This window comes from Pipistrellus hanaki, assembly GCF_964339955.1.
Source record: "Pipistrellus hanaki genome assembly, chromosome: 15".
NCBI classification, from domain to species: Eukaryota; Metazoa; Chordata; class Mammalia; order Chiroptera; family Vespertilionidae; genus Pipistrellus; species Pipistrellus hanaki.
This window is the reverse complement of record NC_140517.1, coordinates 20,819,557-20,835,538: the sequence shown is the minus strand read 5'-3', so window position 1 is coordinate 20,835,538 and position 15,982 is coordinate 20,819,557. Positions and strand designations below refer to the sequence as shown.

Sequence of the window (15,982 nt, the reverse complement as noted above, 5' to 3'; positions counted from 1 at the left end):
AAAGTCAGATTCTATAAAAGTACTTTTTTCTAACATCGTAGAATATTGTGATATTTGAAGGCATTATATAAGATCGTCTTTGCATGGACTTTTTAAAAAGCAGGAGTAGCTATCTTTAAGAATATTTTTTTTAAAATTGATTTCAGAGAGGAAGGGAAATGGAGAGTTAGAAACATCAATGATGAGAGAGAATCATTAATCAGCTGCCTTCTGCACTCCCCCTACTGGGACCAGCCTGCAACTTGGCATGTGACCTTGACTCGACACAAACCCGGGAGCCTTCAGCCTGCAGGCCGATGATGCTCTATCCCAGCGTTTTTCAACCGCTGTTCCGCGGCACACTAGTGTGCCGCGAGATGTTGCCTGGTGTGCCGTAGGTGCAGACAAGACAAGAATTTTATAATTTTTCACTATTTTGTTTACTTAATATTTCATAATAAAGTAATTATAAAATACTTTCTTTGTGTTTATTTGATTCCTATTCAAGAGAATTACTTTATATATAGTCAATATAGGCACAGAGTTAAATTTTTTAACATTTTCTAATGGTGGTGTGCCTCGTGATTTTTTTCATGAAACAAGTGTGCCTTTGCCCAAAAAAGGTTGAAAAACACTGCTCTATCCACTGAACCAAACCAGCTAGGGCAGGAGTAGCTACCTTTCCAAATGCCTTTTAACCAGTGCTCTAAAGGACTTACATTCTAATATTTTCCGACAGAAATATTCACTTTTCTAAAAACCAGAATCAAACGAGTTGGGTCGACGCTCTACCACCTAATGCCTGAACATAGGTTCCCACCCCTGGCTGCACCACAGGTGGGAGGGGATAAGGGACAGCCTTGCATTGTCTTCAACGAGTTCCTCAGTTGACGTAAGGGCATGAGACTACCTTTCAATTGTTAAAAACAAACAAACAAAAAAACTCCCAATGCCCACTTCACAGAGCTGTACTGCTACACAAGTTCAGTAAGTGTTGGTTGTACTGCCATGCAGGCGCTGAAAAGTTAAAGTACCAATGGATCTTTGGCACTATTCCATTTTTGGCCTCATCACCCTAGCACCAACGTTCTCCTGGGGGAAGGGAGACTAGTGGTCAGCTGGCAAAGTTGAGGACATTTTGGATGCTACTAACCATCCTGCCATGGACACGGACGGCGGCCTCACCTCAGAAAAATTCGGCCCCGGAGTTAGACTGTCTGCTGAGAGACCCTGGGTCTCTGAGGAGCAAGAAGTCTGTGGAAAGGGCCCTTGGGGTCCTGCGGGCATCCAGGCCCTCGCTTACTTCCCTGGCTGGCGTTTAAGGTAAAACCCACGCCACGCCGCCGCCTCCGGCTCGAGCAGCCGGCCAGGCGTCGGGGAAGCTTCTCCCGCCCTGGAGGGCGTGCGGCCGCGCGGAGCCTGCTGGGAGCACGCGCTCACAGTGACAGCCCGCGTCGCCTCACGCGCTCTGTTGCGCGAGACAGACCCTGCGTCACTTCCGCTACGAACGCCGCCCCCCCCCCCCCCCGCCGTGGGCCCTCCCACCACCACCACCCCCTTCCAGTGCGTCGTAACCCAGGGCAACTGTCGCCCTCGCCCGCCGCCGGCGAAGACTAAGCTGCCGGGGGGCTTTCCACCGCACTGGCCCCACATGTGAGGGTGTGAGTGGCCGCGGCCGCTTCCCCGGCCGCTTCCCCACCCCGAGAGCAAGGCCCCATCCCTCTTTTCGCGCCGCAGAGCGGGAGCCCTGCCCGTTAAGAGAAGCGGCTGCCCTCTGAGGCGGGGATGCAAAAGGGAGAGGTATCGGCACTGGGTTTTGGGGCGGGGCCTGGTGTGGGTGGGGGGTGGGCGGGGCCGTTGAAAGGGCGGGTCCCTGTAAGGGAGGAGCCAGTTGAGGAAGGGGTCGGGCTTGGTGCGGCCAATGGGGACGTTTTGCTGGAGTGGTTAGCTCTTTCTTTAAAGAAGAGAAGGAAGGCGTCTTGTGTGGCAGGGTAGGGACTGCTGTTGGAAGGGGCGGAGGTAGATGAGGAAGAAGGAAGGATCTTGGAAGAAGTAGGGTTTCCTGAGGGAAGGGAACGACTATTAAAGGACTATTAAAGGGAAGAAGAGCCTTTCTTTGAGGTGAGACAGATGGGGTCTGTGTTTGATGACTTGTATTTTCAGGTAGACTGTAAGCTGTATGAGAGCTGGGCATTGCTTCACACTTTATCCCCGGTTCTAGGCACTGAGTGAATGGGAATGATGGAAGAGGTGGAGACTGCGATGGGAATAAAAAATGGTCTGATCCGAGCTCAGATCATTGTAGGAACTGCTCTCCTATGAACATTCAAAGCTGCTGTGCTCTATGGGCACAAAATAAGCACAAGGCACAAGTAATTAGCATAGGGAGATAAGATTTATACTCTTAAAAGTGTAAACAATTTACTCAAATTGGGTGGGGCATATGCTTAATTTTGAGGCAAAATTTCAACTCCTTACAGATTTGTGTTTCAAAATTATAAATCAGATTGAAGTGCCAATGACAGTTTCCTTTAGAGACTATATTATAGTGATCAGCATGCCCAGACCAATCTTCAAGACCAGTTTATATAGGTGAAGCTTAGTTCTGTACTAAGTAACTTAACTAGCCCTGGCTGGTTTTTCTCAGTGGTTAGAACGTCAGCTGTAGACTGAAGGGTTCCAACTTTGATTCCAGTCAAAGGTAGGTTGATTGCAGGTTCAATCCCCAGATCCCTGGCCCTGGTTGGGGCTCATGTGGGAGGCAATCAATTGATATTTCTATGTTTCTCTCTCTCCCTTCCACTTTCACTCAAAAAAATATCTCAATGGAAAAATATCCTCAGGTGAAGATTAACAAAACAAAAAAGAAAAAAAGAACTCCCACCATGTCTGTTTCTATTTATTGATTTCTTCAGCACATAATGATAAGGTCCACAGGAACATCCATGTAGAATTCCAAGTGAAACTGACAGAAACCCATCTTTCCCTCTCTGAAATTCTGACCTGGACTCAAGATTCCTTTAAACCTAAAACTTCTAGGAAGATGGGGGTAGGTGTGGAGACATGGTGGAGAGCCAAGGAACTGGTAAGGAGTTTTGAGAGATTACTGCCTGCTTTTGACTTAAAAACCATGGGCTTTTCACTTCTGACCCATCAACATTACACCCACTGTTAATTGATTAGGATTGTGTCAACCAGGTGTAGGAATCTAGGCTAACACATTTGTTGTCTGCCTATGTAGACAGGCAATGGCAAAGGTGCTACCACTGCCCTTATTTGTTCCCTGACAGACTTCAGTAATCAATCACACAACTCTTTCCCATAGTGGCCAAGTCTTTTTTTTTTTTTTTTTTTAATATATTTTATTGATTTTTCACAAAGAGGAAGGGAGAGGGATAGAGAGCTAGAAACATCTATTCAGCTGCCTCCTGCACACCTACTGGGGATGTGCCCGCAACCAAGGTACATGCCCTTGACCGGCATAGAACCTGGGACCTTCCAGTCCGCAGGCCAACGCTCTATCCACTGAGCCAAACCGGTTTTGGCTGTGCATTCTTAAGATGAGGGAATTTGAGATTCTTGTCTGAAGAAATGAGAACTGTCTTCAGATATTTTCAGCATTGTCATGTGTTGCTTTTGGGAGGAATGCCAGGAAATGAGAAGCAAAATTTTCAGGCATGCATATGTCTTGATTTGAGAACATTTCAAAAATTTTTTTAATTATCCTTATTTTTTTAAAGTATTACAGATATCCCTTCATTTGTTTGTTTGTTTATTTTTTCCCATTAACCCCTGCCACCCTGACCCTGCCCTCCCAGGCCTTCACCACTTCATTGTCTGGGTCCATGGGCTATGTATATCTATAATAATAAAAGCATAATATATTAATTAGACTAGACATCCTTCTGGAATTCCTTTCTTCTGGACAAGGCAGCAGAGGGTGGAGACCATGGCAGAGGTGGCAGAGGCCCCCGGCCATGGTGGTGGGCAGGGGCCAGGGCCAGGGCCAGGGCCAAGACCCTTACACGAATTTCGTGCATCAGCCTCTAGTATACATATAAGTTCCCCGGGTAATTACTCCCACCAATCTTTTGTAGTAGCAGACTGCTTTGTAATTCAGATACAGGCCCTTCTCTGAAAAAACACATTGAGCATCTTCAGAGGCATCATAGACTTTTGATTTTTAAAGATATGTTTTTATTTATATTTTAGAGAGAGAGGAAGGGAGAAGGATAGAGAGATGGAAACATGGATAAGAGAGAAACATGGATCAGCTGCCTCCTGCATACCCCTACTGGGGATCGAGCCTGCATCCTGGGCATGTGCCCTGACTGGGAATTGAACCACGGACCTCTTGGTTCATGGGTCAATGCTCAACCACTGAACAACACTGGCCAGGCTGGCTTCCTTCCTTCCTTCCTTCCTTCCTTCCTTCCTTCCTTCCTTCCTTTCTAAAACATATTTTTGTTGATTTCAGAGAGGAAGGGAGAGGGAGAGAGAGATAGAAACGTCAGTGATAAGAGAGAATCATTGATCAGCTTCCTTCTGCATGCTCCATATTTGGGATGGAGCCCACAACTGGGGCATGTGCCCTTAACTGGAATTAAACCCAGGACCTTTCAGTCTGAAGGCTGACTCTAACATAGACTTTCTTTACCTCAGCCAAGAATGGGCACAGAGCCTTGCTCTGGAGGGCAAAGCTAGGACTAGGGAGCGAAGCAGGAAAAGCAATGTTGGTTCAATATAAGAAAGAGCTTTTAAACAGAGCACTAGTTCTCCAATTTTGCTGGATTTTAGAATCATCTCAGGTGATTTAAGAAATCCTGCCTGATTGGATATGGCTCAGTGGTTGAGCATTGATCTAGGAATCAGGAGGTCACAGTTCAGTTCCTGATCAGGGCACATGCCTGGGGTTACTGGCTCTGTACCTGGTAGAGGGTGTGCAGCAGGCATCTGATCAATGATTCTCTCTTATCATTGATGTTTCTATCTCTCTTTTCCTCCCTCTCCCTTTCTCTCTGAAATCAACAAAAATATATTTTAAAAATAATTCACATTAAAAAAAATTCGTGATAGCCAAGTTGTGCCCAGTCCAATTATAATCAGAATCTCTGTGGGTGGAGTCTGGGCATTTTTATTTTATACTAGAGTTCCAGTACATGAAAATTCATGCATTGGAGTGGGAGTTCCCCAGCCCAGCCCACCCCCTCTCACAGTCCTGGAGCCTTTAGGGGCCCATGTTCAGGGCCCCCTTCACACCTCTGCTGCTGCCACGGCTAGCAGCGCAAACCTCGGCCAGCCCTGGTTACCTGAGCCTCAGGCAGCTCTGGGAGGTTGGGCAACTGCCATTTTGTGACTGTGGGTGCTGCCATCTTTGAGGGCATGGCAATCAATTAGCATAGTCCCTCCTCATTGGCTGTGGGCACCACCATCTTTGAGGGTGGGGCAGTCATTTAGCAAATTCCCTCCTTATTGGCTGTGGGTACCGCCATCTTTGAGGGCATGGTAGTCAATTAGCATAGTCCCTCTTTATTGGCTGTGGGTATTGCCATCTTTGTAATAGTGTGAGGGTCAATTAGCATATTCCCTCTTTATTATATAGGATAAAGCTCCCCAGATGATTCCAAAGTGCAGCTAAGTTTTGGAACCAGTAAATTACTTTGCCATTTGAGAAGATTCTCTAAGTAGTGAACGCCTTGTCAGTAGAGATATTTTAAGCAAAAATAAACATTCTTCTTATTGATTCAAGCATTCTAGCACTACTTAATCTCTCCTAAATAATATCTATTTCTTATCAGTTTTTTTCCTTTTGAACTGTACACTTGATAAGAAATAGATATTATTTAGGAGAGATTAAGTAGTGCTAGAATGCTTGAATCAATAAGAAGAATGTTTATTTTTGCTTAAAATATCTCTACTGGTTCAAATGTATATGTAGTTTAGAAGAGAACAAGGTCAGAATGCATTTATAGGAGCTTCTTTGGTCTGGACAGGGACTGAAGTGGAATTTCACAATAGGAGAGGATCCGGCTGGTTTGCACAACCTGTCAGGTCCTCTGTCATGCTGTTTGTAAATAAAATAGCACTTCTAGTTTTTAGTCACTTGTAATATGTTTTTTTTCTTTCAGATCTCATTCATTTCCTCTGATGTCATACTGGAAAGATTAGGATGTCCAGAGATATTTTACCTTTCATTGGTAAATGGAATTTTATTGCCATCTAAATGCCACTCTAAGCCTAAATAAATAAGCTGAAATGGTAATTGAACAGATACTGTTATAAGAAGTTACTTGTCTCTACCTCCACAGAAAAGGAAAAAAATGTGGGTTTTTGGCAGGGATCATGTAGGGGTGATAGAAAGCAAGATGTGTGGTCCCCAGTGGGCTTTATTTCATTACAAGCTAGGTCTCCCTCAAGGACTTCCACTGGCTGTTCATTAGTACTCAGCTGCTTAGGCATTCAGAGTTCATCGATGCAGCTTTTGCAGACCCCAGGAGGAACATCTGTCTGTGGGAAAGTGTTGTAATCATGCCCTTTTCATACGAGCAAACAGACCCAGAAACGTAACTTATCTAAGCCTTACACAGCTAGTTTTGTTTGGCACTCAAATCAGTGCTCAAAATTAGGATATAAATTTTCTAACCCTTTGACTGGATTATAAATGCCAAGTCCCATTTTCAACTTGGGAAAAGCATCAATTAAAAATACATAGCATCATCATCATCATCACTTCCACCACCATCACACTATCACCATCATCTACTGTTTTAGTTCTCTAGGGCTGCCACCCCAAAGGGCCACAGACTGGGTGACATAAACAACAGAGTCTGTCCGTCCTAGAGGCTCAACGTCCAAAGTCAAGGTATTGGCAGGGCTGATTCCTTCGGACGATTGTGAGGAAGGATCTGGTCCAGGCCACTCTCCTTCGCTAGTAGATGGCCATCTTCTCCCTGTGTCTCTTCATATTATCTTCCCTCTATGCAAGTCTGTGTCCAAATTTCCCCTCTTAATAAAGATACCAGTTGTATATGGTGGAGGAGGGTAAACTGATTGACTAGCTTAGACCAGCGTTTTTCAACCGCTGTTCCGCGACACACTAGTGTGCCGCGAGATGTTGCCTGGTGTGCCATAGGTGCAGACAAGACAAGAATTTTATAATTTTTCACTATTTTGTTTACTTAATATTTCATAATAAAGTAATTATAAAATACTTTCTTTGTGTTTATTTGATTCCTATTCAAGAGAATTACTTTATATATAGTCAATATAGGCACAGAGTTAAATTTTTTAACATTTTTCTAATGGTGGTGTGCCTCGTGATTTTTTTCATGAAACAAGTGTGCCTTTGCCCAAAAAAGGTTGAAAAACACTGGCTTAGACCATATGCTCTACCAGTTTCCTCAGAAGCCTAAGGATCCCCAAGCTGATATCCATAGTTGTTGGGAAGAGAAAGAGGAGAAGGCCTGTGTGCATAAGTCGCACACATCCACTACAGTTCTCTTATTAGCACAATATTATCTGGGCTTTTGGGAGTGGAGGGTAGTGAAGCTACATTGCTTACTGTAGTCTGTACTCCATCATGAGGGATAGGGCCTTGTTAAACATCTTCTCGTCTTCACTCTCAACTTTGATCTTTAAATCCATTAGTCTATAATTAAAGTAATACTTATCTTTTATATTGTCAATAGTTGGCAATGGATGGTTTTTGTAATATTTCTTCTGCATCTACTGCTGAATGTGTTGAAAATGTATCACCTGATTACTAGTATGCTTTAAAAAGAAAATTAAAACTGAGTTCAATCCACATTTCAAACTGCAGGAAGAAGATGTTAAAAATTTTAAGCAACCATCAGAGTAATCACAGTTATGGATCTCTGTCAGAAAAATGAGACGGAGTTAGAAAATAGTGAAAATAATGAAATTCCAAGCACAGAAGAAACTGAATTAAAGTGTACTTATTCAGATGAAAGAAGGGAAAAGAATCATGTTTGTTGTCTTCTCAATATCAGTGACATCACGTTTGAACAAGATGAAAAAGCCAAAAAGTTTGTTATCGGAACTGGATGGGAAGAAGCAGTAAGTATCTTCTTGAGTTGGGTCTCTTGCACATTAGTGTTTTGGTTGTTTTATAAAGTGTTTTTATTTTTTATTTTTATTGATTAGAGAGAGAGAGAGAGAAGGAGAGAGAAACATGAATTTGTTGCTCCACTTATTTATGCAGGCATTGGTTCATTCTTTTTTTAAAAATTATATTTTATTGATTTTTTTACAGAGAGGAAGGGAGAGGGATAGAGAGTTAGAAACATCGATGAGAGAGAAACATCAATCAGCTGCCTCTTGCACACCCCCTACTGGGATGTGCCCACAATCAAGGTACATGCCCTTGACTGGAATAGAACCTGGGACCCTTCAGTCTGCAGGCTGACGCTCTATCCACTGAGCCAAACTGGTCAGGGCTTTTGGTTCATTCTTGTATGTGCCCTGACTAGGGATGAACCCACAACCTTGGTATATCAGGATGACACACTAACCAACTGAGCTACTCCGCCAGGGCCTGAATATCAGTGTTCGGATGCAAGCCTTTTTACTTTTTTCAAAAATAGTTACTATTACCAAAAATAAATAAATATGTAAACAGTTAAATATAGAAGTATTTGGAACAGAGGTGAAATATTAATGAGAATAGCAGTAACTTTTATTGAGCATTTATGTCACTCAGTATTGGCAACTACAGTATTTTTTAAAATATATTTTATTGATTTTTTTACAGAGAGGAATTGAGAGGGACAGAGAGTTAGAAACATCAATGAGAGAGAAACATCGATCAGGCGTGCTTCTTGCACACCTCCCACAGGGGATGTGCCCGCAACAAAGGTACATGCCCTTGACCGGAATTGAATCTGGGACCTTTTAGTCCACAGGTCGAAGCTCTATCCACTGAGCCAAATCGGTTTTGGTGCAACTACAGTATTAAATGCTTCATTCAACCTCACATTAGTCCTATGTGGCAGGTATTATGAACAGTCTACTTTTGGACAAGGATACTAAGGCATCCAATGGGTGAAATAATATGCTGAAGATCACCCAGCCAGTGGCCAAATTCTTCTGGACTTGAGAACCTGAGCTCCTTAACTACTGTACTAAATTCCTCCAAGAGGCCTGAGATTTCTGTCCCAGTGATTCTACTCAGAACTCCGTGGGTTTAACCGTAAAGTATTCTCAGAATCAAGAATAGCATCCTAAATTTAGAATGAAATTTGATCTACTGTTTCTCAGGTGACACTTGGTAATGTCGCAACAAGGGGTGAGGGGAGGAGATACTACTGGCCTCTGATGGGTGGAGGCCAGGAGTGCTGCTCCTACCAGGCCCCAGATAGCATCCAGACAAGGAATAAGCCAGCTCTGTGTGGTTCAGGCTGCAATACCTGAGCACCATAGACAGGGTGGCTTAAGCAACAGACAGTTATTTCTTCTGTTGTAGAGGGTGGACATTTAAGATCAGGTGTCAGCATGGTTGGGTTCTTGGTGAGGGTCCTTTTCCTGGTTTTCCCTCACATGGCCACCTTTGTTGTGTACAGGAGAGAGAGAGAGAGAGAGAGAGAGAGAGAGAGAGAGAGAGAGAGAGAGAGAGAGAGAGAGAGAGAGAGAGGAAGAGAAAGAGAGAGAGAAAGATCCCTTGACTCCTCCTTTTTGTATAAGGACACTGATACCATCATGAGGGCCCCATCCTTTTGACCTCATCTAATCCTAATCACCTAAAATGCTGCACCTCCAAATACTATCACATTGGAGATTAGGGTTTAAACATGGGACTTTAGGAGAAACACAAACATACAGTTTGTAACAAGCCCCAAACATTAGTCGTGCCAAGGTTGAGAATCCCTCATCTACTCGGTTTATTTTATAAATGTGGAAATTGATGGCAAGACAAGGCAGAGTGATTCACCCAAGTCTACTGACAGTTGAGAGAATCATGTCTTCAAGAGCCCTCCTCTAATACTATCTCTGCTGGACTGCCCCCACCGCAGTTATAACCTTCCAAACACACATTCCTTTGCCAGATAAGTCAGGGCGATAGGCTGTCTGTCCTATTTACGAATTTAAAACTTTCTAAGTTTAGATGGTTCAGTTTACTATTGAAGGTAACTGTTTGAAATATACATCCAAGGGCTGTTGACATGGACCTGCCTCTGCTCATCCTCTCTCTCTCCAGCCACCTCTCCCACCCCACCTCTCCCTACCCCCCATGCAGCAGTCTCCTGAGTATGGTAAACAGAGCCTGGAAGGACAAGAAAGCCTGGTGGGGCGGGGACAAGGACAAATAGTTTTGAATTGATTTTTATTTAATGTAGATCTGAAAAAATATATAGTCATCACATCAAGGTAGGCAATTACAGATCCTATTGCTTAGTATTTTAAAAATCATATTGCTCGTATTTCAGATTTTAAAATACTATGTATATGAGGCTAAAATAGGTATTGAAAGATTAAAAAAAAAGATATTTGTTTAAAGAAAAATATTAGTTCAAATGTCCAAAATGGGAATGGGACCAAAATTGGGACTGCCAATCAGCTGAGAGTAATACGCTGCTTTATTTCCAGGTTCGAGGCTGGGGAAAGACTTCTCCAACTGCTTGCCTTTTGTCCAGAAAGAAAGGCAAAAAGGCGAAAGTGGGAGAAAGTGTCAGAGGCTGCTTACTCTGTGTCAGTCTCTCCCAAGGGATCCCCGAGACTGGGCCTGAGACCGAGGCTGGAAAGTTGGAGTCAAGGGCTCTGGCTGAGGCAGGCTCAGAGGGCGATCAAGGTGGCCCCACTGGCTGCCCCACCACTGCCTCCAGGAATATTAGCAAGATGTGCTTTCCCTCCCACAGTCAGGGAGATAAAAAAGGTCTGCAAATAAAGGAGTTTATTTGGTGCATGGAAGAGTGTGCCGTCCCCGGGACTGTTAGGGGCCAAGACTCCAACAGCAGTACTGACCAAGGTCCCTCCATCTCAAACTCATTGAAATCCAAGGCCCTTTTAGTTCTCCCTCCTCTGAATTCTTCAGCCCCAAATGGCTTGTATGCTCAGGGTAAGAAGAGTAAGAGCTCTCTCTCGCAGCCAGAAGAGAAGGTGCTGAGTGTGGAAAAGGATGAGTGTGTGGCTTGTGCATATGGATTGAAAATAGTTGGAGGGAAAGATGGAAAGAGACCCTTTGAGCTGGCCAAGCACCTTAAGTTCAACTGCATGCAGCCTTTTCCTCCACCAAGGGTTGGGACATCCCTGCTGGCCAATCCAGAGCTGGGCTGCCTGCACTGGTCCCTCCGGCCCAAGAAAAACCTGATGTGCCCTCCCAATCACAATAGTGTTCAATGTCTCAGCACTGTGCAGCTTTTGCAAAAACAGAGAGGGCAAAGCTACAAAGCCAAATTCAAAGCCAGGAAGCTGAGGCCTCCCATGAACACCCAAAAGTGCATTTTCAAGGAAGCCAAGCAGGAAAACAGGCCCCATCCATTGGAGACCAATGTGTTCCCAAGACCTTTCTTGCCATCCCTCAAAGTGAGCAGAGTTGGTATTCCTGTCTCCACTCACAGATTCCTCTGAATTGCCACAATATAATTTCCTGGGAATTAAGTACCTTTGGAAACTCATTCATCCTCTCTCTCCCCTGCCCCCACCCCATTCTCTTCTGGTTCCTTCCTTTCTCTCCCCTCCCTTCCCCTTTTCTTTTCCATCCTCTTCTCTCCCTCCTTGCCTTCTTCTCTGTCCATTTTTCTTGGTAGTAGAACCAGAGGAAATAAACTCATTGTATGGATATGATTTATTCTCAAAACACCCATATTTATGTGTTACCTGCTTCAGTTGCTTAGTCATTTATAAAATGCAAATTAGTAATGCCAGTCTCAGCCTCTGCTTGCTTTATATCTCTCTCCCACTGGAAGCCAAGTGGATGGTGGGGAATCTGAAGAGGGTCTCTCTCTTGGTGATGCCCCAATATCACCCTTGAACCCACTGGAAAGGGCTCTTTCTGCTCTACCCCAGTGCCTGAAGCTAAGTGTACTGGCCTCCTTTGGACCAAATTATTTCTTGTCTTTGTAATTTTAAGATTTTTTTAAAGATTTTAAAATTGATTTTTGTAGGGAGAGAGAGAGAGATTCATGTGAGAGTGAAACAGATCTGCCTCCCACACGCCCCCCACAGGGATCGAGCCTGCAACCTGGGTATATGCCCTGACTGGGAATCAAACTGGCAACCCTTCGGTGCATGGGACTATGCCCAACCAACTGAGCCACACTGGCCAGGGTTTCCTGATATTTTAAAACAGGAAGATATCTGTCTGTTGCCTCATTTTTTTTTTTCCTTGCAACAAAGATTTGAAACATTATTTGAATAAAAAACTCCAACCTGTGTCTAAATGACTATACTTGTGTTCAGGTGATATATCCTTGCATTATATCCATGAGGATACCATATCCGTTGTATCCTCTATGTCCAAAGTGACATAAATCCATGACTTTACCATATTTATTGTATCCCACGTGTCCAAAGTGATATATCTTTGTATTGTAGCCTCATGCTAATCTCTGTGTCTGGGAAATTTTAGCCATAGTTCTAAAAAATCTGCTTGGAAAGCAGGCTAAGAATCGTTATTTGAGGGGGGGGGAAAAAGTCACTGTGATTATTGTCACCCCACAGGCTTCCTCTTGCCTTACTTTGCATCAATATTTGGGAACTCTACAACTTCGACAGACACTTACAGATGGGGCTGTTACATTTTCCTTTCTGATCCTTCTCCCCACTCATTTTACTCCCATGCATATTTCCTGAAGTTGTATATAAATTAAACATTGTTTGTAAATGAGTTCTATTTTAAAAGCCAAGTGACAGTGCTAAGTAGAGAAATGCTCTGGGGGGAAAATAGCACTTCGTAATCTGAATAACCATTTAGCTGCTCTGTAATTACAGTTTGAATTTCCTTTAAGTAGGTTGTACTTGAACTCTGTACTTTCCATTCCCTAAATGATGACTGCATTTGTAAACATCTGCTTTCCATAATTGCTCTTTAGGGTTTTGTTTTGTTGGTTTGTTTGTGTTTTGTGTGTTTTGTTTTTTTTTTAGACACCAGAATGCAGGAATAGTTATAGTACAGCATTCATTAAAAGATATATTTTGCCTACTTAAGTTGGACACTTCTTTAAAGTCTAGAAGCAATTTGTAGGTTCCATCCATCCCTTCTTCCCTGAATGAAGGAAACATCTGGATTCCATCATCAAGAAAAGACCCAGATTTCCCACTGTTTCTTGCCAGTGGGGGTGTTGGAGCTGGTACTGTTTGAGGACAATCTATCAATGGCAGCCTGCCCACCAATGTCAGTGGTTTTCAAGCCCCCTTTACAAACAGCAGAATAATAAGTTCAATATGCAAAAGAGTTCAAAGTATTTGATTAGGAGGGAAGGGTATTGGCCAGCATGAGTGAGCAATGGAGCCCAACCTACTTAGCCTAGATATATTTACTTTTGAGATATTTTAAAAAATATATGTTTTTATTGGTTTCAGAGAGAGTGAAAGGGGAGACAAAGAAACATTAATGTGAGAGAGAAACATCCATCAGTTGCCTCTTGCATGCAACCCAACTAGGGACAGAACCTGCAACTTGGGCATGTGCCCTGACTGGGAATTGAACTGGTAACCTTTCAGTGCATGAGGCAATGCTCAAACAACTGAACCACACTGGCCCAATTACTTTTGAGTTCTTGAGGCAGTTTAAAAACATTGATATAAGTTACAACTTAATATTTCTTTCTTATGAAAAATTCTTTTGATGAGATGGAATTATAAATTCTACAGACTTCGGGGTAAGCATCCTATCCCATATAATAAAAGGCTAATATGCAAATAGACCAAACAGTGGAACAACTGAACAACTGGTTGCTATGATGTGTGCTGACCACCAGGAGTGTCAGCAGGTGCCATCAGCACGTGGGAACAGCAGCAGCAGGTGCAGGACTGCTGGCAGATAGGGAATGGGGGGGGGGGGGGGAGGGTGTGTGTGTGTGTGTGTGCAACAGGAAGGGCTGGGCAGGGGTGCAGAGAATGGGCCAAGACCCACTCCTATGCCCACCGCAGCCTCATGGCCCACAGTTCCTTTCAAGGTGCACGAATTCATGCACTGGACCCCTAGTATAGAAATAATTTAGAGTTTACAGGAAGGCCAGTCTGAACAAAAAATGGGCCAATATACTGAAGATTCACAGTATCCTTCTTTTTGGGCAAATTAATTTGGTCAACAAAATATTGAGTAGAACATTGCCCTGTGAATAAATAGAAATGTTCTTTTGGGATCCCTTTGTTAGGCAATTATTCATGTACCTGATGAATTCCCTTTAGAGATACTATTTGCATTGGTCCAGGTTTAGTTTGTTTCTCTGTGGATAAAGTCATTGTAGACCTTGTCCCAATTTCTATTCAGAAAATTGGGACGCCTAAACTGGTCTTTGATGTCCAAGACTAGATAAAGGCTAAATGTTTACTGGAATGCAGGCCCCATCCATCAGCATTCTAGGTCACTAAGAAAACTCACAGGGGAATTAAGGAGTCAAGCATGTTATAACACAGGTCCCAATGGCCTTCTTACTATCTCAAGGAGATGATCTCAATTAGGTTTAGGTTCCTTTATTCCTTTCCAAACCAAGCATGAAGAACACTCTGTTTCATCCCTCATTCTATTATTTTTGGATGTCTCGTGAGTTAAACCTTACAAACTCCCATTTTTCTTGTAAACTTAAAAGTCATGAAGCGGAATTGTGGTAGCATCTGACACAGGGCCTGAGGTCACCTATTGGTGAGGTCTGGGAATTGAGGTCTGGGAATGCTGGATTGGGATTGAGGTCTGGGAATGCTGCTGAGGGTCTAGGTGAGGCAAAGAAAGGGCCAGAGGGGCAGGAGATGTTGGACAGATAGAATATCAGCCTGACAGAGAGATGAGGGGTGACATGCTTGAAGGACAAGGGGGAGATTTTAAATCTATTCTGATTCTAGACCTGGCTACATACATTTGGACAAGTACATAGGACTTTGGCTACTCAGGGATACTTTCCCTAATTTTTAGTTTTACTCTCTTTTTATTCTGGACTTTGCTTCTATTGTGGAATTTACCTATACTTCAAAAATCATGCTATAAAGTGATTTGAATCCAAAATCAAATTTGCTTTCAATCCCCATCCTCTAAGTATAGGAGCCTCAGGACCCAGAGAGACTACAGAAGCCCAGCCCATCTCCCCGTGGGTGCCCCTGGCTGGCCAAGCAGACCAAACTGCACAGCTGGAGGCCTCACATCTGGGGCTTTTTGGAGTATCTGGACTAGGGGCTCCTGAGAAGCAAGGTGGGGAAGGAAGAAACAGAGAGACCCCTGTGGCCATGACAGAGGAAAGACCAACGCAGATGCTGGTCCCACGGAGAACACTTTTCTGCTGTCTGCTAGGGCTAACTGGAAGCCATGAGAGGCTCAAGGTTATGCTCTTGCTGCCCAGGCTAATCTATTAGCTGGTCACACGATACAACAATTTCACTTGTTTTCAAGGCATTGTTGTTTCTAAAAGTTCAAACCTCCTTTGGAACATTATCTCTTTTCTATCCTGAGCATATGCATGTGCAGGATCATTTTATTCTGTAACCCAAGGAGAATCCAATCAGAGAGATTGCGTTTAATCAGGCCAGGTAGGTTCCTATATGTCTCCCAGCTGGGGGGCAATTGGAGCGCTGGGTGGAAAATACCACATAAGGCAGGAAGGAGGGCTGGAGAATGTCATTCCTTCCTGTAAGATGGGAACAATTTCACACACAGGATGTGGTGAGGATGAGGTATTTAGAACAGCAACAGATATTTGTGGTTTTCCCTGAATGTACTAATCAGATCAAATATAAAATAGCTGGATCATTTATCTCCCTTCATGGATAATGACTTCAAAGTTGTACAGAAATCCTGTGGGGATAATGAGTTGTTTTTTGGACCTTGAAGGGTCTT

At 43.5% G+C, this 15,982-nt stretch overlaps 1 protein-coding gene across 3 annotated transcripts; it reads left to right on the top strand.

Annotated features, from left to right (window-relative positions):
* The first annotated feature begins 1,563 nt into the window (after positions 1-1,563).
* On the top strand, positions 1,564-13,339 carry LOC311633229 (uncharacterized protein C16orf46). 3 transcript variants are annotated; one of them, XM_084905593.1, is made up of 4 exons: positions 1,564-1,779; positions 6,108-6,176; positions 7,799-8,055; positions 10,582-13,339. In XM_084905593.1, the coding sequence occupies exons 3-4, from the start codon at positions 7,846-7,848 to the stop codon at positions 11,560-11,562; spliced, it is 1,191 nt and encodes a 396-aa protein (XP_084761719.1). In that variant the 5' UTR covers positions 1,564-1,779; positions 6,108-6,176; positions 7,799-7,845; the 3' UTR covers positions 11,563-13,339. The 3 variants fall into 3 exon arrangements, with proteins under 3 accessions (XP_084761719.1, XP_084761720.1, XP_084761721.1); XM_084905594.1 differs by lacking the exon at positions 1,564-1,779 and adding an exon at positions 1,946-2,100; XM_084905595.1 differs by lacking the exons at positions 1,564-1,779; positions 6,108-6,176 and adding an exon at positions 1,946-2,100.
* Positions 13,340-15,982: the final 2,643 nt, after the last annotated feature.

Coding starts and splice junctions, on each gene's coding strand:
- LOC311633229 (XM_084905593.1), top strand. CDS start 7,846: ATGGATCTCTGTCAGAAAAATGAGACGGAGTTAGAAAATAGTGAAAAT. Junction 8,056..10,581: donor GAACTGGATGGGAAGAAGCA/GTAAGTATCTTC, acceptor CTTTATTTCCAG/GTTCGAGGCTGGGGAAAGAC.